Source organism: Bufo gargarizans, chromosome 11 (assembly GCF_014858855.1).
Source record: "Bufo gargarizans isolate SCDJY-AF-19 chromosome 11, ASM1485885v1, whole genome shotgun sequence".
Lineage (NCBI taxonomy): Eukaryota > Metazoa > Chordata > Amphibia > Anura > Bufonidae > Bufo > Bufo gargarizans.
In genome coordinates this window covers 86493160-86517587 of record NC_058090.1, presented here as the reverse complement: position 1 = coordinate 86517587, position 24428 = coordinate 86493160, and the positions used below count along the sequence as shown (strand labels likewise).

At 48.1% G+C, this 24428-nt stretch overlaps 1 protein-coding gene across 2 annotated transcripts in view; it reads right to left on the bottom strand.

Moving 5' to 3' along the window:
* Positions 1-3865: 3865 nt before the first annotated feature.
* The window catches only part of BMF (Bcl2 modifying factor), a 46315-nt gene continuing 25752 nt past the window's right edge, over positions 3866-24428 (bottom strand). For both annotated transcript variants that reach the window (XM_044272188.1, XM_044272189.1), the window contains exon 4: positions 3866-10781. In XM_044272188.1, the coding sequence (XP_044128123.1) occupies positions 10683-10781 (99 nt within the window). In that variant the 3' untranslated portion in view covers positions 3866-10682. The remainder of the gene's footprint in view (positions 10782-24428) is intronic.

Sequence of the window (24428 nt, the reverse complement as noted above, 5' to 3'; positions counted from 1 at the left end):
ATGATCCGTTCTGCAAAAATATAGAACATGTCCCATAGAGCTTATGCACACGACCGTATGTATTTTGCAGGTCCACAAAAAACGGATCCGCAAAAAATACTAATGATGTCTGTGTGCATTCCGTATGTTAGCGGAATGGAACAGCTGGCCCCTAGTAGAACAGTACTATTCTTGTTTGTAATGCGGACAATAATAGGACATGTTCTATTTTTTTACGGAAACGGAATGCACACGGAGTAAATTCATTTTTTGCGGACCCATTGAATTGAATGGTTCCACATACGGTCTGCAAAAAAAAAAAAACAGGACGGACACGCAATGAAAATACGTTCGTGTGCATGGCTCTGCAAAAAATGCAGATGCCACACCGACTGCATCCGTATTTTGCAGATGCGCGATTGGCAGACCACAAAACAGATATGGTTGTGTGCATGGGAATTTATCCAGCAAAATCTGCACCATGTATGGTGGATTTTGCTGCTGCAGGAAACAGGTACGCGGAGTTTCGGCACAAAATCTGCTCGCAGATTTTGACGCAGGGTTTGGCCAAGATCTCACCCACTGCATTGCAAAGGGTTAAATCCGCACTGAAAATCCACACAAACCATTGACATGCTGTGGATTTCCAAAATCCTCCACGCCGGTTCATTTCAGCATGGAAAATCTCCGCACTGTGTAGATGAGATAATCTGGTACTGTATTAGGCCTCATGCACACAGACTTTTTTTTTGCGGTCCGTGTCCGTTTTTTCTTCCGTGGGTCTTCCTTGATTTTTGGAGGATCCACGGACATGAAAAATGCAAAAAAAAAAATCTAAGTCAAGTTTGCCTTTGAAATGATAGGAAAAAACAGACACGGATCACGGACACGGATCACGGACGCGGATGACAATCTTGTGTGCAGCCGTGATTTTTCACGGACCCATTGACTTGAATGGGTCCGTGAACCGTTGTCCGTGAAAAAAATAGGACAGGTCATATTTTTTTCACGGACTGGAAACACGGATCACGGACGCGGATGCCAAACGGAGCATTTTCCGATTTTTCCACGGACCCATTGAAAGTCGATGGGTCCGCGGAAAAAAACGGAAAACGGAACAACGGCCGCGGATGCACACAACGGTCGTGTGCATGAGGCCTTATGTTGTGGATTTTCTGCACAAAAATCCGCTCTGAAATTCAGCGCAAATCCTCTGATTGAAGGTTCCACAGTTCTAGTTTAGTTCTGTGGCTCCATCACTGATTTAGCTGAACGGCGATGGTCCCGGCCACCACTGTGCTGGGGGCTACTTGTACAACACATCGCTATGGAGCAGCGCAACAACTGGGTTACCCGGGAAGTGGCATTTCTGGGGCCCCAAGCATTTTGGCATGTCTGGGGCCCATGTTGCACTGCTATGCTCCGCCCTATTGCACCATTAAACTCCACCCCCATTAAGCCCGGCCCCATCACATAGCTAAACTCCACCTCCGTCAGCCCACTAAGCCTCACTCTTGACTCAGCTGTGCAATTTGGACACTTCCGCTACTGTTGTACAGCTGGGAAGGGCCCCCTCCTTCTGGGCCGGCCAGAAGGGGGCCTCCTGATCTCTGAGGCCCCAAGCATGATCTTGGTTTGTGTAGTGGTACAATCCACCCCTGACACTAATACATGGGCAGCCACACACTAAGAGAGACCCCCCTTGAAGAGACACTGTACTTTCACAAAATTTCATTCCATTTGACAGAGAATGGTGTAACTAGCAAATTTCTAAATCATGTCATTTAAAAAATATGCTTACATCCACCTGAAATTTTTTGGAAAGACTAGGAGTCTCACTTCCACCTAATTTGCAGTCAACTGCTTTTTGTCAGGCTAGATCCATCTCTAATAACGGACGGTCTACCCCTATGTGTCTGGAAGTGTGATCTCTCTCCTTATCTGTTCTGTGAGCTCTGGAGCTGATTTTTTTTTTACTGGGAAGTAAGGTAAAAGATGTCATAGTACTACAGTGCTGGGAGATTTCACAGAAGGGATACGCCCCATGCTTCTGAGTGAAATGCATCTAGCTGTGCAGCTGAAACAGGGAATAATGTGGCTGAAAGAAACATTGAAGACGCCAAAAAAGATCTGCTCCTTCACAATTATGATTGTACAAAGAAGCACAGCATTCTGCAAACTTTTTTTTTTCCAATATGTCTACTTTCTTGTTTGTTTCACAGAAGGGATACGCCCCATGCTTCTGAGTGAATGCTTAGCTGTGCAGCGAACAGGGGAATAATGTGGCTGAAAGAAACATTGAAGACGCCAAAAAAGATCTGCTCCTTCACAATTATGATTGTACAAAGAAGCACAGCCATTCTGCAAACATTTTTTTTTTCAAATATGTCTACTTTCTTTGTTTGTTTCACAGAAGGGATACGCCCCATGCTCTGATTGAAATGCATCTAGCTTGGCGCGGAAAACAGGGAATATGTGCTGAACTATCAATAGTAATATTGTAATCTTTATATGAATTCAACAAACCTGGCTACCATTAGTCATTAGCGATATATACATTATATGGACATGGCGGCAGGGTCTATATACAGCATTTATGTACAGGAGTCAGTATGGTAAAAAATAAAAATAAAAAGTTAATGTATTATCTATCAATTTTGGTACAAAGAAGAAGTTGCTGAGGTGTCCATCATCTTGATGGGAAAAAAACTTTGCTATATTTTCTGTAAAACGTGACAAACTCTACAATGGAGACACAGTCTTATACCTGATGACCATGACCTTATCCGATTTGCAAAAGGATAGAACATGTCCTTTACTTGACCACAACATGTGGACCATGGACGCTTCGAATTCAATGGGCCCATGCAACACGAATGGTAATGTGCAGACCACAAAAGACATACGGTCGTGTGCATGAGGCCTTATGTGTACATTAAGAGGGACTCACCAACAGCCAAAGTAAATCATGTGAAGGTTTGAGGATAAAATTAAAAAAAACTAAGCTCCAACCATTTTAAAATATATTAAAGGGTTAAAAAAAATAAAGGGTCCCAGATAATAACTAAAGCCACGAGGTATTTATATCATTAAAGATATACTGTGTACATATTATTTTTCTAATGTGTTCAGCATAGCATGCTCCCATTGATGAGAGGCTGTGTGGGCGGAGCAACTTCAAAGTGAAAGTAAAAATCCCAGCATGCATCACAGCAAGCCTCTTCAGAGGAGTGGTCACATGACATCCCTGGCCAAACAGAACAAATCTTATTTTTTATGTGTCACCATTTTCTGAAAGCTATACTTTTTTTTTTTTTTTTGCCAATCATCTTGTGCATGGGGGTCATTTTTTGGCGGGAAGAGTTGATGTTTTTATTGGTACCATTTTTGGGTACATATGATTTTTGGATCATTCAATATTACTTTTTATGGGTCAAGGTGACCAAAAAAAATGATTGTTTTGACACAGTTTTTATTTTATTGTTTTACGCCATTCACCTGACGGGCTAGCAAATGAAAGCATTTTGGGAAAAAAATGTCATGTTTTAGTGTATTCTTTTTCTGAAAGACATATTTTTTTATTTTTTGGGGGGTGATTGTCTTATGTAGGGGCTCATTTTTTGCAGGATGAGATGATGGTTTTATTGGTACTATTTTGGGGTACATATGACTTTTTGATCATTTTATATTATGCTTTTTGTTAGGCAAGGTAACCAAAAATGGCTGTTTTTATTTTTTGTTTTTTACAGTGTCAGCTCATATGCTATCTTTATAGAGCAGGTTGTTACGGACATGATGATATCAAATATGTCTACTTTCTTTGTTTGTTTCAGTTTTACATAATAAAGCATTTTTGAAAAAAAATCATGTTTTTGTGTCTCAATTTTCTGAAGGACATATTTTTTAAATTTTTCTGCCGATTGTCTTGTGCAGGGGCTCATTTTTTGTGCAAAGAGTTGACATTTTCATTGGTCAAAATTTGGGGTACATATATTTTTTTGATCATTACACTTTATTGGGCAAATAGACCAATAAAATTGGTTGTTTTGGCACACTTTTTATTTTATTATTTACGCCATTTACCTTTTGCTGGAAGAGTGTGTGATATTTTTAAAGAGCAGGTCGTTACGGACGCAGCAATACCTAATTTGTCTATTTATTTTGGCTTTACACAATGAAAAGCATTTTAGAAAATGTGTCTCCATTTTCTGAAGGCCATATTTTTTTTCATTTTATGGGCGATTTGTCTCATGTAGGGGGTCATTTATTTCCGGGATGAGGTGACGGTTTGTTTTTTTAACTTTTTTTTCATTTTTTTTTTACCCAGACCCACTTGGTTCCTGAAGATTCAGTGGGTCTGATGGTTTACAATACACTGCAGTACACTGTATAGTGTACTGCAGTGCATTGTCACTCACAGTAGTGCCTTTAGTAGGAGCCTGATCAGCTATACCAAGGCAAGCCAGATGCCTGTGAAGGCGTCCGGTTGCCATTGTATCCACCGGGATGCTGCCACAGCAACGCCCAATGGGGGAGGGAGCTCCCTCCCTCTGTTAACCCATCAAGCATCGGGCCGCTGCCACAGAACAGCAGCAGCCCGATGGGAGAGGGAGCTCCCTCCATCTCTTAACCCCTTCCATACAGCGGTCCCCATGGACTGCAGCATGGAAGGGGTTAAAGGGCCGACATCGGTGCCAACACCAATGTCGGACGTTTCAAGCAGAGTGTGAGCTGTATATTATAGCTGACACTCTGCTAACCGCTCGACCATCCTGAAACAGATCAGGGCGGAAGGGGGATCAGCAGCGCTGCCGCCGGCCATCCTGAAATTAGGGGGGCACAATGGGGGCTGGAGCCCACAGGGGGGGGGGGATATTATATTACCCTGCCTCCAACAATGTTGTGTAAAGTACTGAGATAGTGGCCAACCCCTTTAAGAATGAATCTGTGCCAAAATTTTGACCTATTTAGCTTTAGAAACGAAAATGTTTAGGGGTGGATATTTAGGGGGCTTCAATATCGATGATCTATCTTTAGGATAGGCTATCAATATCAGATCAGCCGGGGTCTGACTCCCAGCACCCATGCAAATCAGCTGGCGGGAAGGCACTCTTCGCTGTATACCAGGCATAGCGCCATACATTGCATTGTGGCTATACCTGGTATTGCATTGTAATCTAATTCACTTAAACAGACACTTACGTCAGAAAGGGTTAATTTTTTCATCTGAATATCATAGAAAACATTGTTTTAAAATAATTTTTGGCTGTTTTTCATTTCAACAGCACTTTACTATTGTAAATGAAATACAAAACATTGTCCTTCTTTAGCAGTCAGCACAGAGAAATAAAACTCCTACATAGCTAGGGATCCCATTGTTTAGTTTACTGCTGCTGTGAGGAGGAAAATGCTATCTGTTAGTATAATAGTAAGTCAGAAGGATTGGGATAACAACATAACAGCTCTATTCATAAGCCTAGATAAAGATGTTCACAGAAGATTATTGCACGTTTCAGTGTATTTTGTGATGCTGTAATTGAGTCACTCATCCCCTTCCCTCTCTGGTCGCAGTGAATGGTCTGACTGAGAAAGTCCTAAAAGAGGAAGGAGGAAGTCGAAGAGCCAGGACAATAAGTAGAATATACAGTATGTAGTGATTTCCAAAAATTATATCCAGAAAACCAGTCCACCTTGAATATTCACATAAAGGTTGTTAATATGTGGTTAAAAAAGTAATGGAAGAGTGCCTTTAAACGGGAATTTGCAGAACGGCCGTGTGAACAATGAACGTGATGACAGAACCAAAGACTGCAATGCTTGCCCGAGCAGTGAGACTATGGAGCTCTCTGCCTGAGGAGGTGGTGATGGTGAGTACAATAAAGGAATTCAAGAGGGGCCTGGATGTATTTCTGGAGTGTAATAATATTACAGGCTATAGCTACTAGAGAGGGGTCGTTGATCCAGGGATTTATTCTGATTGCCTGATTGGAGTCGGGGTTTTTGCTTTCCTCAGGATTAACTTTGCCAGATAACAGACTGAACTGGATGGACGTCTTTTTTCAGCCTTACAAGCCGTGTTACTAGGTTACTGCACATCTGGTGCCTTAGTTAAGGCAGAAATGATATCTTCAGAGGCACTCTATACATGGAGGGACATACAGAGAAATTTGGAGGGCAGAGATGGGGAGAGGAGAGATCTAAGAGCTTCCAGGAGGAATTTGAAGATGATGGAATTCTGTTGCCTACAGGAAGTCAGCGACACAGGAGAGACTGATCTCCTGCCTACACAGAATAGCTAGGTCTGGACTGGTGGTCAGACTGGGGATCATATGATACAACCACCCATAATGAAAGGGTTCAAAATGTATGAATCCATCTGAGCTGGGATAAAATACACTACATTTTCAGTCCCAAATGTCCACCTATAAAGTACCCAGCCATCCAAACATAGAAATTAAAATCAGGGGGAAAAAAATATTCAAACCGCTCACCCTTAGGGGGCATTCACATGACTGTAGCTGTTTTTATTTTTACACATCAGTAAAACACGGATGCCGGCCGTGTGCACTACAAATCACTGTGCGGACCCATTGATTTCAATGACGGTATGGCCATAGACCTTATTAATTACATAAGAGGCAATATTTCGTTGAACGGGATTGAATAAGCTGATTAACATTGCCTTTATACAATTTGAACTTATTTTTAGTTTGTTTTGTTGTGAAAAAAAAAAAAAAATTGGTTAAAGGGGTAATCCCATCTCAGACACAGATGTGGGTCCCACCTCTGGGACTTCATATCAAGAATATATCAAGAATGGGAATCCCTTAATGACGGTTTCCATAACTCCCATAAACAAGAATGGAGAGACCCAAGCATGAGTAGCCAACCTTCCATTCCTTCTCTACCGTAGGCTTTTCTAGATGTTGCATGTAGTGCAGCCGTTAATGCTGTTATTTAATGTATTTTGGGTATTTTTTCTTCCTGTTTTTTTTTCTTGCCATGCGTTCTGAATAGGCAAGCTTTTTTGTACTTCGAGCTAGTCAGAAGTCTCCCACGTGCTACCATCACTCTCCCTCATGCTCCTTTTCTAAAACAGTGAGCAGGAACCTTCACCATCTACTTACTATTTGACACTAGATGGATTTTTTGATGACTGAGATGGTTTTTGAGCATTTACAGAGAGCTGCCAGGCAGGGAATGATGAACTACAGGCTGCTAAAAGGTGACGAAGATGCCAGTTTCCACTAATATATAAAAGATTCATGTTTTCACACGTGCTACTGGCTTATACAAAAAACACAATAAAATAAGAATGATTGACACACATTAAAATGGTTGCCCCATGAGGACAACCTCTGTTCCTATGCCCTAGTAGATTATATGGACGTCATAGAGAGGGAGTCTCCATGCTTGATAACCCCATCTATGAGCCAGAACATAGAGCTTCACAGAGATGTTAGGTTTTACATTTGCTCACTAGAAAGACCATTGATTGAACACCTTTTTTACACTTTTTTTTTAAAATTGCTCTGAATATTCCAAACCACATACTTATTATAAGCCAACATTATCTTATCAAATTTAATGGTTGAGGTCAGATTTCCTGATGAAGTTTTCGAAGCCAAAACCAGGAGTGAGTTGCTAGAAAATGGTGGTAAGAAAGTGTTATGGTCAATGGCCATCCACGTGACAGGAGATGAAGTGGATGGTGCTGGTCTAGTGCTGCTGCTATTTTCTGCTAGCACCTGGATCTCATGAGTGGAAATATTCTACTGAGATACCATCAAGGACAGTTATGAAACAATCTCTTTAAGGAAATGTCTAAAAAAGAGCAGATAACACACATTTGAATAGATTGGCTTTGATTAATCGTACCTGATCAGTTGGTACCATAGACATAATGATTGTGGACAGATTAAAGGGATTTTCCAGGACTAACTTATTGATGACCTCTCTTTAGGATAGGGGGGGCATTCACTAGAATGGGAGAAGTACTGTTGTCACCAAGTGCAGCCACTACGCAGCGTGCAGAGCTGTGTAGTTCCAGTGTCTGGTTGAGACACCAGAGCTTGTGAGGAAAGCTAATCAATGGGGTTGCTGAGAGTCAGACCCCCACTGATCTGATGCCGATAACCTATCCTTAGGTCCTGGAAAACCCCTTTGACTCAGGAGAATATTCTCCTAATTCTCTCATTCAACACAATAAAGTACAAGTAATATATTACAAATACACCGTCCATATGGGCTTATCAATTGCCCTCTGGAAGTGGTCTTCATAAGAACTTACCCAGTGGTTCTAAAACCAGAGGGTGTATTTCATGTATCGGCTTCTTGACATTTTTTTTGCTTGGATTATCACAAAATTACAGCAAAAAATACCATAAAACAGGCACATGTAAATACACTAGTATACAACCATGAAGCTGTATGATAAGTGGGTTTATACATGCAACCTATTATCAAGGTAGCAAAATCTTCTCACAGAGCACTGTGTAAGAAAGTGCCGTCCCTTATGAATTAAAGGGGTATTCCCATATGGGACTTTTATGGCATAGTGATAGGATATGCCATGATTCTCCGACAGGTCAATCTGCTCCTATCTCAAGAATGAGGTTCATGCATGGTGTCTTGTCCATTCAACCACTCTGGGCGAGCCAGCACACTTGGCCATTTTTGGAAGTTACATGCCCCATTGAGGTGGAAGGATTGTGGTCATGCGTGGGACTTGCTCTCCATTCTTTCTTGTGATAGGAGCCGATCCCACCAGTTGGACCCACTTCTATCAGACATTTATGGCATATCTTATGAATATGTCATAAAACTCCCAGATCGGAACACCTCTTTAATTGATAGGGGAAGGTGAAATTCAGTATTCTGCTGGCTCCTTGCTACCAGACAGCGTTGACATTGTAGGAGTTTACATGACAATTACACAGCTAGGACCTAGCTAAGAATTCAAATGTCTGACACTGGAGATAAACCGCTGTCTCTTTCCAGTGGCAACCAGTAGAATTTTATTTTAGGATACATCCACCATGTCTATGCCGCCACTCAATGTTCCTCATTAGGAATCCACTTTGCTGTGGATTGTTCCTTGTGGATTTAGAAACTATCTCAAGAAGCGACATTGCACTGAAATCACGCAGAAACATGATGGGTACCAACACATGGACAAGCTCCATTAAATGGGGCCAATATGCAGTTAAATCCTTGGCATTAAAACCACATTTCTGCAGCAGAAATTCAAAGCTTAGCCATGTATTTCCACAGCAATATTGGAGCTGTAGAAACAAAGTACTTTCGGTTACCGTCTTGACCTCAGACCGGCAACTCAAGTTAAGATATGTGTAGAAACCTTATAAAAGTGGACATACCCTTTCATGAGGTCAACAGTATTGCTCTCTTTGCTTTTAATGTCAATCAATGAGGTTGTCCATAAATCTTTTTACAAAGAGATTGTAATGTTACAAAAGGAGCAATACTCACTTTCCCAATCACCTGCAGCTCCATTGCCGATACTTCCCACCAGTTTCTGCTCACTCAGTTCCAGTGATGACCACTGTAGCCAACCACCGGCCTCAGCACTGATCTCAAGGGTGTCAACCCGTCAGTGCTACAGCTAAGGATTGGCTGCAGCGATCACACGTTGTGTCATGTTATCCCGTGAACTAAGAATTGGAAAGCCATAACATGGGTAACAGGGTATCAATAAGGTGAGTATTACTTCTTATGTTGTTTTATAGCATTGTGAGCTCTTTCGAAAAAAAATATCATGGGGCTGGACGTCCCCTTTAAAGCATGACACACAATAAAAGTCAACTGACATAAAATATCTTGTACTAATAAGGTGAAAACCACATACACACGTTCCAGGGCTCTTCATATAGCGTATGGAGCCCCATAGCAAAAATCAAAATAGGGCGCCTCACTGTTACGGATTCATGCCTCATCACCTGGAACTTTCTGTTCTTCTCCACCACGATCCAATGGTGGTATGACTCTCTGTCCTCTTGTGAACAATCACATAGCCCAGAGGAATGAAGGATTATCCAAACCTAAGCTGGACCTCCATTTTGTAATGGGTTGTTGTGTAATACTCTTGACATCTAATAAATGATTTTTACACGGTTTTATCTGGTTGTATGTGAATATCACATCACGGATCAGCCTCTTAAGATGCTTTAAACTGTTACCCAGAAAGAATATCTTCTATGTGAGATACTGCAGGAAGATGTATAAGATATAAAGACAATTATATGTATGCACTTCTTCATCAGTTTTTGTTCTCTTTCCTCCATAAAAACATCAGATATTTGATAACGGACATGTTTTTTGGCTCTACCTGCGTTCCACTCGTGAGAAGATTTGATGATGGCCAAAGAGGGTAAGTTTATTATATTTGGAGGTAGGTCCTGATCTTTCCTTGTCTCTTGTACCTGCTGAATAAAAGCACATCTTCTCTTCTACTAGATTTAGGTTTGGTTGTGTAAAACCTTCAAGGCTCACCTGCAGAAACAAAACATGTCAGCCTGGTTCAATTACCCATAATGCTGTTCAATTCCACAGATATCAACACAAGTTGTTGTCCCAACAGTGTTTGACCAGAAATCCCTGATGATGCTGGAACATCCTCTTCTGTATCCAACACAGAATTGTCCAGTGATACCAGAGCAGAGTAGATTTTGACTCGTAGGTGATGTTCACCTCTGGAAGCCACCTCTGTTCCTCTCACGATGGATGACCAAGTTACGAAAAAAGACCAATAACTGGAACCAGATTTGGTTTCTGTTTTGTTGAATCTGTACAAGGTGAAAGAGAAGAGCGATCAGTTAAACCGTAGAAAAAAAGTTATAGAAAGTTAAAATCTTGTATAGAAACCATCCTGCAGAAATGGGCACTTTGAAGCTCAACTTTATGACATTTTCTACTAAATATAAAGAACATGTAATTCATATAGGTCTGAACTATACGCCGTAAGCTCTTGATTTGCAATCAGTGCACACCTGTTATACACCTCTCCTCACTTCAATGCCGCTCTACCAGATCTTGTCTATATAAAAAGGGTAGTATCTCCTGACAGTTGCCTGAGGATCAGTTGCCCTTCATTAAAATTCCTCTAACCTTTTGCTTACTCCATTACTATCTGGATTTGACCAAGTTGGCCTTCAAGAATTTAGCATTCTGCTTTGCCCTCTGGATTTGTGACCTTTGCAGTATCCCTCTGCTTTTCACCCCTTCCCTGGATTTTGACTCTGCCATGGGATTCCAGCAGCTGGACCCTCTGCTGGTGGGCAGAAGAGGGCCAACGGGTCTAGACCGCCATGACATCAGTGGCAGTAGAAGGGTAGGCAGCATGGCAGGAAGCAGAATGATGGCGGCACAGGCCACTGATATAACAGTAGGATGAAATATTATTCATTCAAGGAAGATCTTTGTTTGAAAGAACGTTTCCAGAAAGACCTGTTGACCATCGTCTGGTGTATAGACCATGTATAGTCAGCTTGAACATCTGTCAATTTAGATTAATCTGTATGGGTACTATAACTTATGTCATCAGACTTAAAATTCTGCAACTTGCTTGACCAGAAATGTCTCGCTCTACAGATCCATGGCAGGAAATCTCTGTGAGTTTCGGAAATTGTATCATGGATCCAAAGCCAATTTTTGTCTTGTTTATGTAGTCGAAAATAATCTTTTTTTTCTTAATAATGACCATTACAGTCTCACTCTACTGCTGACTAGCAAATGCTTAATTCTAAAAGATATTCCATACATGAATTAAAGCTTTATAATTTCTGTGTGAGCATTTTCCACATTGATGAACCACCATAGAATCTGTGAATTTTATGTAGTGGTCTCTGTTTTATTTATAATAAGATCATTCAATGTGAAGTTTATTCTGGAAGGATTATGGAAGAGTCCAGCTCATTGGAAAATGGTAATTATGCTTAGGAGAATCAAAAGGAGAAACCCAATATGAACATAGCCATAGGTCTCATGTATACAACTGTATTAGGCTCTGTGCACATTGTGTCTGAGCCCTGTTTACATTATATGTGGCATCAAAAAAACTATCTCTGGGTATATGTTAAATCCATAGGGCTCCATTTCTGAGGTTGTGACTAGGCAGGCTCAGCAATGCTGACTCTTGTGGAAGTTCAGGATTTGCGGAAAATGGAGGAAACCAAAGATCTCAACATTACTGGTCAGCAGACCTCAACACACTTCTCCATTATCTGTCGGAGAGGTAACAGGGCTTGAACATAAGTCAACATGAGGTGGTAACGACTGATGTGTTTCCGGAGCCCGGACACTTAATGGCTATCTCAGTCCACATCCAGGTCCAGGCTTTCTCTGCTGGGTAGCTCCTTCAGTTTCTGCAGAGCACACCTCACTCTCCCAGGCCGCCTTCTGCTGTGGCCTCAATGTGCACGTGTTACAGCTGTGATATATCCTTCAAGCCGATGCAACCGCTGAGGCCTGTGATTGGCCGCAGAGATAACGGGACCAAGCCACGTCCTGGTCCTGCAGGGACCAGAAGCGGACAGGAACATAAGAGAGGATCATGGACAGGTGAGTGGTGTTTATGTTGTTCACCAGCACAATTTAGGACCATAGTGTTTGTCAGCTTCGTGGCTTTAATTTAAAAAATGAAAATCAGACATCATATAGTGCATGATGATCTCTTTCTAACAAAGCTAGGACCAGGACTGTACCTCACATGGATGCAGCGATCTCTCCATTCATTGCTCCAATAGCTGTGCTAGATTTATTTCAAGCTAGCAGCTCAGGGGATATGCCCTTTCTGCTGCAGCTCTCTCCCTATCACGACTCGGTGGCCATCTTCTTTCTGCTGCAGTTCTGTCCCTGTTAGGCCACCTACAGAATAACTGCAGCGTAATACAGTAGAAGGATTGAAGTGAGCATGTGCGACCACCTTAGAGATGTTATTGAGGTGGACAGAGAAATAAAGAAAAGAGCAAACAGCAGGTGGCGCCATACAAATACATTTTATTGAATACCTCATTGGTTTTACTAAATTTTTATTACATGCAATTATAAAAGTATTCAGAGCCAGGTGTTGGTTTAAAATGTATAGTATTTTTCATGGGACAACCCCTTTACAGCGTATGCAGTTCCATAAGACCAGCAGAAAGAAAATCCTGCCACATACAATTGGATGTCTTAATATGCAGTCCCCTAGAAGCACTGTAATACAGTGTCATATGAAGGCACCATATAGCGGTAAATTCTTATGGTCCCATAGTATGCTGATATAGGGACTCCTTGTGTAACCATACTCCCTATAGGTCCGCCGTGTGAAAAGAGGCCTCAGAGAGTTAAAATGTGCCCCAAATACATGTTAAGGAAAGGAAACCATCAGCAGCTCATTGAAAAAGCTTTTACCTTCCTCGCCTATTTAACGTTGTGCCAAGTACTAGACCCTTTTATGAGATAAATCAGTGACTATCTGGGATGTGCAGCTGCAGACCTTTCTGAAAGTCGCAGGCTGGAGGCTGAGCTGTGATCCATCTGTAAGTGATTTTACACTCTGCGGGTCACGGGGTTAATCTTTAACTCAAACCGCACTGCTGAGCCAGCAAAACCGGGTTTTCCACAGTATGAAAACATAACCGTCCCCCTCCCCCTGACACCGGCGTCACCCTCATAATACAATGCCTTTATATATTCTGACAGTCCATGCGGGATATGGACACAGACTTTTTATATACCAGCGTTGTACACAAAAATAAAGTCTCCGCTGTAATCAATGGATGGAAACACATATCTAAGATTACATACCCAAGCTTGGATGAATCGAGTCTGGCTAAGCATGCGCGGCTGCTCTCCGCTTGCTCCAGGGGTCCCTTTTGGAACCACCACTGGGACCTGGACCTATCTGCCATTGGTGGCATATCCTAGAGATGCCACCAATATCTCAGATGAGGCAACCCCTTTAACAAACACTCCCTGCGACCTATAATGAGTTTTTAATACTTTTCCGAGTTTTTAATATCTGATCAGTGGGGGTACGACACCCGGGACCCCTGGCGATCAGCTGTTTGAGAAGGCTCCTGTGAGCGCTGTGGCCTTCTCTCTGCTTTCCCTAGGCCGAGTAACAACATGTTCTTGTGTCACGTGACCTAGCGCCATAGAAGAGTACAATACCAAGCACAACCACTATACAATGTACGGCGCTGTGCTTGGACAGCTAAGAGAAGGCTGCAACACTCACAGGAGCGCTTCTGCCTTCTCAAAACAGCTGATTGGCGGGGGTCCCCTTCCGATCAGATTCTGATGACCTATCGAGAGGATAAGTCATCAGTATAAAATTCCTGGAAAACCCTTTAAAGTGATATATTCAGACAAGCCTATAATGTGCAGCGAGCCCCTGAGGAGCCGGTGCAGAGGATGGGAGTGGTGGTGGCCCCGATGAAGTGTTGTGTACTCCCTCAGGCAGTTGCTCCTTGGGGAAATGCAATAATGAAGAATGAGTCCAGAAGTCAACGTATAAAAGTCTCTTTACTAAGTGCAACGTAGAACTACACATACATTCATTAGCAGCAGTTAACAAGTGCTTTTTTTCTCTGGCACCAGTGGGACTATGGAGGCAGGTTGGATGGTGACAATTTTTGTGCTTAGCTGGTAGTGGCCATCTAACCTACCCTGGTGGTAGCGGTTCACTCTGCTGTCTAGTGTCTCAAGACTTGACTGTCACGGACGGTGTACAGGAAACAAGACAAAGCAACATGCATATATGACTCACTGGATCCAAAGCTAAGGAACCATAAGAGAGACCCCTGCACAAGACCTGAGACTTTCCCTGGCTGCTCAGCCTATGCAACGATCCCAGAGGTGGATGGTTGCATATCCAGGTACCTCGACTATATAACCCCCGAACACCCTACAATAGTGAGGGGACACGACCACCGGCTCCCTACACCAGACACGGAGGGAGTCAGGGTCACCTGGGATCCAGCAAACAGAAAAAACCAGATAAATGTTCAGCACTTAACTTTGTAGCAGACTGGAAAACAAGATCAGCATGCACACACACTCCAGGAAGTAGTATAAGCCGCCCAGTAATGCATTATGGGGCGGAATTTAAAGGGATGCAATCAGTCCAACCACATGACAGCTGAGAGAGGCTAACGAGATGAGGAACTGAACATCACAACAAAGAAACTCAAGGAGGAGGTTCTGAAAGGCTTCTGTCAGAGCTTCTCAGCTGTCTGGTTGTGACATTGACCTGAGGAACAACTGCAGTAGTTTCCTCTGGAGAATCAGGAGCTCTGCAGTGTGCTTCCTCTCTCTGGCAAGAAGCAGGACCAGCCCACTCCTACCAAAAGGAGAGGAACAGAGTGGTCAACCCTGCTCCTTGCCAGCCTTTGCCATACCTTCCTTGCTGGGAACTACGTCCAGAAGCAAACAATACATAACAATGTAATACAATAACTATATATGAGATTGTAGTACTCTCAGTATGTTTGTATACCCTATGTACTCCTGCGCTCTTATGTAAACCACTAGTTGTTGGGAGAAGTATTAGGAAATAGTCAAAGGTCAAAACATAAATCTGCTTCGTCATGTTCACACCATACAGGAAATCCACCGGTTATCAGATAAGACCTTTAGACTTGTCATTATGCACCGAAAACACACACGAGATTTAGTATTTTCCCTGTAAACAGAAAACGATATCATCATAATCAAATGAATTTTACTCATTTTGGAGTAAAAATCATTTTTTTAATCGGTTTTTATTAAAAATGTTCAACAGCTTTTCCTCTACAGCTTTCGCTTTCAGTGCATCTGCAGGCTGCTTTTTGGCTCACATCTGACTGATTGATTTATAGGTCTTATTTCTGAACTCCTGACAGCTCCTGAACATGTAATTAAAGGGAATCTGTCATCAGGTTTTAGCATATTAAGTTGTTACCATTGCAATGTTCAATAAAGTACCTTCATTCCAGCAAGTGTCTTCTTTGTTTTTTTCATGTTGTCATTTACATAGAAAATAGATTTTTTGGGGGGTTATGCTAATGAACCTTCAAGGTGCCCAGAGGGGCATTATTCCTCTCCTCTAGAGCCCAGTAACGCCCCCCCTGCAGTGCCCAGCCCGCCTTAATTTCAAGCCCAGCACGCCTCCTTTGTGTACAGAGCTGACATACTCTACTAGCTGCCTGTAGATTTTTTGTCTTTTCCGCCATCTGGGGAGCAGACAGACTCCTTTTGACAGATCAAAAAAAAATAACGTTGATGTGAAGTCTGCCTAACGGCTTGTCCCCGGTGCCCCGGTGCTAAGTAAACATCCCGCCTCTGTGTCTGCCATGTACATGGGAACCAAAATAGTGGCAGCTGCGTGGTCTAATCATATGATTGAACTACGTCAGCTGCTGTTTTGATTTCCATGGAGATGGCGGACAGGTCGCCGGGGAACTTGTGACAAGCAGTCCTGGTGGGCTGAAAGGTATATCTCTCATTACTGGAGCACAGCCTTGCCCATTTAGCCTGGATTCTTTTAAAGTGGCCAATCCTTTTAAGGCCCCTTTCACACCGGCGAGTTTTCCCGCGCGGGTGCGATGCGTGAGTTGAACGCATTGCTCCCGAACTGAATCCGGACCCATTCATTTCTATGGGGCTGTTCACATGAGCGGTAATTTTCATGCATCTCTTGTGCGTTGCATGAAAATCGCAGCATGCTCTATAATGTGCGTTTTTCACGCAACGCAGGCCCCATAGAAGTGAATGGGGCTGCGTGAAAATCGCAAAGGTTCGCAAGCAAGTGCGGATGCGGTGCGATTTTCACGCACGGTTGTTAGGAGAGGATCGGGATAGGGACCTGATCTTTATTATTTTCCCTTATAACATGGTTATAAGGGAAAATAATAGCATTCTGAATACAGAATGCATAGTACAATAGCGCTGGAGGGGTTAAAAAATAAATAAATAATAATTTAACTCACCTTAATCCACTTGTTCGCGCAGCCCGGCATCTCTTCTGTCTTGTTCTGTGAGTAATAGGACCTTTGATGACGTCACTTCGTTCATCACATGGCCCGTCACATGATCCATCACCATGGTAAAAAAAGATCATGTGATGGACCATGTGATGAGCGCAGTGACGTCACCACAGGTCCTTTACCAGAAGAGAAGCCGGGCTGCACGAATAAAAGGATTAAGGTGAGTTAAATTATTATAATTATTTTTTAACCCCTCCAGCGCTATTGTACTATGCATTCTGTATTAAGAATGCTATTATTTTCCCTTATAACCATTTTATAAGGGAAAATAATACAATCTACAGAACACCTAACCCAAACCCGAACTTCTGTGAAGAAGTTCGGGTTTGGGTACCAAACATGCCGATTTTTCTCACGCGCGTGCAAAACGCATTACATAAAATTTCGCATTTTCTCGCAACGCACCCGCATCTTTTCCCGCAACGCCCGTGTGAAACCAGCCTAAGAAGTACTAAGACAGCATAGGATTTCAGTCTCCAAATATAAACAAGATACTTTCCGTTCACTGACTGCCAGCATGGACTGGTCTTATCGTTGGTCGGGTCTCATTAAAGCCCAAAAGGACCCCAAGAAGACTAAAGCCGTTTCCAATCTCAGAATATAAAGCAGACTCTTTCTGTTCACTGATGGCGAGCAGAAACCTTGGAAACATTAAGACTACCTTTTAAAAAAAAAAAATATATATAAGACTGGAGAACCCCTTTAAGTGTTGGATTCACAGCTGAGATCCTGGGTCCTCCTTTTCTTGACGTGCTGCGAGCGTTTACACAAGAGACCGAGCACAAAATGTTCAACCAAACAAAGGAGGCAATGAAACCAATTCAATGCCCTTAGGCTAAGCCTGCTGGAAATGCATAAAAAGTCAGAAGTCGGGTGCTGGAGGTGCATTGTGGGTAGTGACATATCTCATGACTCAGAAGCTAAATATAGAAAGCGATATAAACAGGGAGGGGACGGCAGCCAGAAGACACACACAGCCCTGCTGTCCGCTGTCTCCCTCACGCAGCGCCTCCTCCTCCCCCCACCACTCACTACAGACCCTCTAAAGAGTGGAAGATGGCGAATCACCTAAACATATGTGACCGGCAGGATCTTGTGCAAAAAAAGTCTACAAGTATAGTGAATGTATCTGTGTTAGTGTAGGTAACACTCAGACCAAGAGTGAGAATACCATAGGTGCCGCTACACAGGGGTCCTATAGGTGAGGGGACCCACTGTCATCAGCTGCACAGGGGTCTCATAGGCGAGGGGACCCACTGTCATCAGCTGCACAGGGGTCTCATAGGCGAGGGGACCCACCGTCATCAGCTGCACAGGGGTCTCATAGGCGAGGGGACCCACCGTCATCAGCTGCACAGGGGTCTCATAGGCGAGGGGACCCACCGTCATCAGCTGCACAGGGGTCTCATAGGCGAGGGGACCCACCACCATCAGCTGCACAGGGGTCCCATAGGCGAGGGGACCCACCGTCATCAGCTGCACAGGGGTCCTATAGGTGAGGGGACCCACCGCCATCAGCTGCACAGGGGTCTCATAGGCGAGGGGACCCACCGCCATCAGCTGCACAGGGGTCCTATAGGTGAGGGGACCCACCGCCATCAGCTGCACAGGGGTCTCATAGGCGAGGGGACCCACCGCCATCAGCTGCACAGGGGTCCCATAGGCGAGGGGACCCACCACCATCAGCTGCACAGGGGTCTCATAGGCGAGGGAACCCACCACCATCAGCTGCACAGGGGTCTCATAGGCGAGGGGACCCACCGTCATCAGCTGCACAGGGGTCCTATAGGTGAGGGGACCCACCGCCATCAGCTGCACAGGGGTCCTATAGGTGAGGGGACCCACCGCCATCAGCTGCACAGGGGTCTCATAGGCGAGGGGACCCACCACTATCAGCTGCACAGGGGTCTCATAGGCGAGGGGACCCACCGCCATCAGCTGCACAGGGGTCTCATAGGCGAGGGGACCCACCGCTATCAGCTGCACAGGGGTCTCATAGGCGAGGGGACCCACTGCTATCAGATGCACAGGGGTCTCCTAGGCGAGGGGACCCACCGCCATCAGCTGCACAGGGGTCTCATAGGCGAGGGGACCCACCGTCATCAGCTGCACAGGGGTCCTATAGGTGAGGGGACCCACCGCCATCAGCTGCATAGGGGTCTCATAGGCGAGGGGACCCACCGCCATCAGCTGCACAGGGGTCTCATAGGCGAGGGGACCCACCACTATCAGCTGCACAGGGGTCTCATAGGCGAGGGGACCCACCACCATCAGCTGCACAGGGGTCTCATAGGCGAGGGGACCCACCACCATCAGCTGCACAGGGGTCTCATAGGCGAGGGGACCCACCACCATCAGCTGCACAGGGGTCTCATAGGCGAGAGGACCCACCGTCATCAGCTGCACAGGGGTCCCATAGGCGAGGGGACCCACCGCCATCAGCTGCACAGGGGTCTCATAGGCGAGGGGACCCACCGCCATCAGCTGCACAGGGGTCCTATAGGTGAGGGGACCCACCGCCATCAGCTGCACAGGGGTCTCATAGGCGAGGGGACCCACCGCCATCAGCTGCACAGGGGTCCCATAGGCGAGGGGACCCACCACCATCAGCTGCACAGGGGTCTCATAGGCGAGGGAACCCACCACCATCAGCTGCACAGGGGTCTCATAGGCGAGGGGACCCACCGTCATCAGCTGCACAGGGGTCCTATAGGTGAGGGGACCCACCGCCATCAGCTGCACAGGGGTCCTATAGGTGAGGGGACCCACCGCCATCAGCTGCACAGGGGTCTCATAGGCGAGGGGACCCACCACTATCAGCTGCACAGGGGTCTCATAGGCGAGGGGACCCACCGCCATCAGCTGCACAGGGGTCTCATAGGCGAGGGGACCCACCGCTATCAGCTGCACAGGGGTCTCATAGGCGAGGGGACCCACTGCTATCAGATGCACAGGGGTCTCCTAGGCGAGGGGACCCACCGCCATCAGCTGCACAGGGGTCTCATAGGCGAGGGGACCCACCGTCATCAGCTGCACAGGGGTCCTATAGGTGAGGGGACCCACCGCCATCAGCTGCATAGGGGTCTCATAGGCGAGGGGACCCACCGCCATCAGCTGCACAGGGGTCTCATAGGCGAGGGGACCCACCACTATCAGCTGCACAGGGGTCTCATAGGCGAGGGGACCCACCACCATCAGCTGCACAGGGGTCTCATAGGCGAGGGGACCCACCACCATCAGCTGCACAGGGGTCTCATAGGCGAGGGGACCCACCACCATCAGCTGCACAGGGGTCTCATAGGCGAGAGGACCCACCGTCATCAGCTGCACAGGGGTCCTATAGGTGAGGGGACCCACCGCCATCAGCTGCACAGGGGTCTCATAGGCGAGCGGACCCACCGCCATCAGCTGCACAGGGGTCTCATAGGCGAGGGGACCCACCGCCATCAGCTGCACAGGGGTCTCATAGGCGAGGGGACCCACCACTATCAGCTGCACAGGGGTCTTCTGATAGGCGAGGGGACCCACCACCATCAGCTGCACAGGGGTCTCATAGGCGAGGGGACCCACCACCATCAGCTGCACAGGGGTCTCATAGGCGAGGGGACCCACCGCCATCAGCTGCACAGGGGTCTCATAGGCGAGGGGACCCACCGCCATCAGCTGCACAGGGGTCTCATAGGCGAGGGGACCCACCGCCATCAGCTGCACAGGGGTCTCATAGGCGAGGGGACCCACCGCCATCAGCTGCACAGGGGTCTCATAGGCGAGGGGACCCACCGCCATCAGCTGCACAGGGGTCTCATAGGCGAGGGGACCCACCGCCATCAGCTGCACAGGGGTCTCATAGGCCAGGGGACCCACCGCCATCATCTGCAAAGGGGTCTCATAGGCGAGGGGACCCACCACTATCAGCTACACAGGGGTCTCATAGGCGAGGGGACCCACCGCCATCAGCTGCACAGGGGTCTCATAGGCGAGGGGACCCACCACCACCAGCTGCACATGGGTCCCATAGGCAAGGGGACCCACCGTCATCAGCTGCACAGGGGTCCTATAGGCGAGGGGACCCACCACTATCAGCTGCACAGGGGTCTCATAGGCGAGGGGACCCACCACCATCAGCTGCACAGGGGTCTCATAGGCGAGGGGACCCACCACCATCAGCTGCACAGGGGTCTCATAGGCGAGGGGACCCACCGCCATCAGCTGCACAGGGGTCTCATAGGCGAGAGGACCCACCGTCATCAGCTGCACAGGGGTCCTATAGGTGAGGGGACCCACCGCCATCAGCTGCACAGGGGTCTCATAGGCGAGGGGACCCACCGCCATCAGCTGCACAGGGGTCTCATAGGCGAGGGGACCCACCACTATCAGCTACACAGGGGTCTCATAGGCGAGGGGACCCACCGCCATCAGCTGCACAGGGGTCTCATAGGCGAGGGGACCCACCACCATCAGCTGCACAGGGGTCCCATAGGCAAGGGGACCCACCGTCATCAGCTGCACAGGGGTCTCATAGGCGAGGGGACCCACCACCATCAGCTGCACAGGGGTCTCATAGGCGAGGGGACCCACCGCCATCAGCTGCACAGGGGTCTCATAGGCGAGGGGACCCACCGCCATCAGCTGCACAGGGGTCTCATAGGCGAGGGGACCCACCGCCATCAGCTGCACAGGGGTCTCATAGGCGAGGGGACCCACCGCCATCAGCTGCACAGGGGTCTCATAGGCGAGGGGACCCACCGCCATCAGCTGCACAGGGGTCTCATAGGCCAGGAGACCCACCGCCATCATCTGCAAAGGGGTCTCATAGGCGAGGGGACCCACCACTATCAGCTACACAGGGGTCTCATAGGCGAGGGGACCCACCGCCATCAGCTGCACAGGGGTCTCATAGGCGAGGGGACCCACCGCCATCAGCTGCACAGGGGTCTCATAGGCGAGGGGACCCACCACTATCAGCTGCACAGGGGTCTCATAGGCGAGGGGACCCACCACTATCAGATGCACAGGGGTCTCCTAGGCGAGGGGACCCACCGCCATCAGCTGCACAGGGGTCTCATAGGCGAGGGGACCCACCGCCATCAGCTGCACAGGGGTCCTATAGGTGAGGGGACCCACCACCATCAGCTGCACAGGGGTCTCATAGGCAGGGGACCCACCGCCATCAGCTGCACAGGGGTCTCATAGGCGAGGGGACCCACCGCCATCAGCTGCACAGGGGTCTCATAGGCGAGGGGACCCACCGCCATCAGCTGCACAGGGGTCTCATAGGCGAGGGGACCCACCGCCATCAGCTGCACAGGGGTCTCATAGGCGAGGGGACCCACCGCCATCAGCTGCACAGGGGTCTCATAGGCGAGGGGACCCACCACCATCAGCTGCACAGGGGTCTCATAGGTGAGGGGACCCACCACCATCAGCTGAACAGGGGTCTCATAGGCGAGGGGACCCACCGCCATCAGCTGCACAGGGGTCTCATAGGCGAGGGGACCCACCACCATCAGCTGCACAGGGGTCTCATAGGCGAGGGGACCCACCACCATCAGCTGAACAGGGGTCTCATAGGCGAGGGGACCCACCACCATCAACAGCACAGGGGTCTCATAGGCGAGGGGACCCACCGCCATCAGCTGCACAGGGGTCTCATAGGCGAGGGGACCCACCGCTATCAGCTGCACAGGGGTCTCATAGGCGAGGGGATCCACCCCCATCAGCTGCACAGGGGTCTCATAGGCGAGGGGACCCACCGCCATCAGCTTCACAGGGGTCACATAGGCGAGGGGACCCACCGCCATCAGCTTCACAGGGGTCACATAGGCGAGGGGACCCACCACTATCAGCTGCACAGGGGTCTCATAGGCGAGGGGACCCACCACTATCAGCTGCACAGGGGTCTCATAGGCGAGGGGACCCACCACCATCAGCTGAACAGGGGTCTCATAGGTGAGGGGACCCACCACCATCAGCTGCACAGGGGTCTCATAGGCGAGGGGACCCACCACTATCAGCTGCTCAGGGGTCTCATAGGCGAGGGGACCCACCGCCATCAGCTGCCCAGGGGTCTCCTAGGCGAGGGGACCCACCACCATCAGCTGCACAGGGGTCTCATAGGCGAGGGGACCCACCGCCATCAGCTGCACAGGGGTCCCATAGGCGAGGGGACCCACCGCCATTAGCAGCACAGGAGTCTCATAGGCGAGGGGACCCACCGCCATCAGCTGCACAGGGGTCTCATAGGCGAGGGGACCCACCACTATCAGCTGCACAGGGGTCTCATAGGCGAGGGGACCCACCACTATCAGCTGCACAGGGGTCTCATAGGCGAGGGGACCCACCACTATCAGCTGAACAGGGGTCTCATAGGTGAGGGGACCCACCACCATCAGCTGCACAGGGGTCTCATAGGCGAGGGGATCCACCACCATCAGCTGCACAGGGGTCTCATAGGCGAGGGGACCCACCGCCATCAGCTTCACAGGGGTCACATAGGCGAGGGGACCCACCGCCATCAGCTTCACAGGGGTCACATAGGCGAGGGGACCCACCACTATCAGCTGCACAGGGGTCTCATAGGCGAGGGGACCCACCACTATCAGCTGCACAGGGGTCTCATAGGCGAGGGGACCCACCACCATCAGCTGAACAGGGGTCTCATAGGTGAGGGGACCCACCACCATCAGCTGCACAGGGGTCTCATAGGCGAGGGGACCCACCACTATCAGCTGCTCAGGGGTCTCATAGGCGAGGGGACCCACCGCCATCAGCTGCCCAGGGGTCTCCTAGGCGAGGGGACCCACCACCATCAGCTGCACAGGGGTCTCATAGGCGAGGGGACCCACCGCCATCAGCTGCACAGGGGTCCCATAGGCGAGGGGACCCACCGCCATTAGCAGCACAGGAGTCTCATAGGCGAGGGGACCCACCGCCATCAGCTGCACAGGGGTCTCATAGGCGAGGGGACCCACCACCATCAGCTGCACAGGGGTCTCATAGGCGAGGGGACCCACCACTATCAGCTGCACAGGGGTCTCATAGGCGAGGGGACCCACCACTATCAGCTGCACAGGGGTCTCATAGGCGAGGGGACCCACCACCATCAGCTGCACAGGGGTCTCATAGGCGAGGGGACCCACCACCATCAGCTGAACAGGGGTCTCATAGGCGAGGGGACCCACCACCATCAACAGCACAGGGGTCTCATAGGCGAGGGGACCCACCGCCATCAGCTGCACAGGGGTCTCATAGGCGAGGGGACCCACCGCTATCAGCTGCACAGGGGTCTCATAGGCGAGGGGATCCACCACCATCAGCTGCACAGGGGTCTCATAGGCGAGGGGACCCACCGCCATCAGCTTCACAGGGGTCACATAGGCGAGGGGACCCACCGCCATCAGCTTCACAGGGGTCACATAGGCG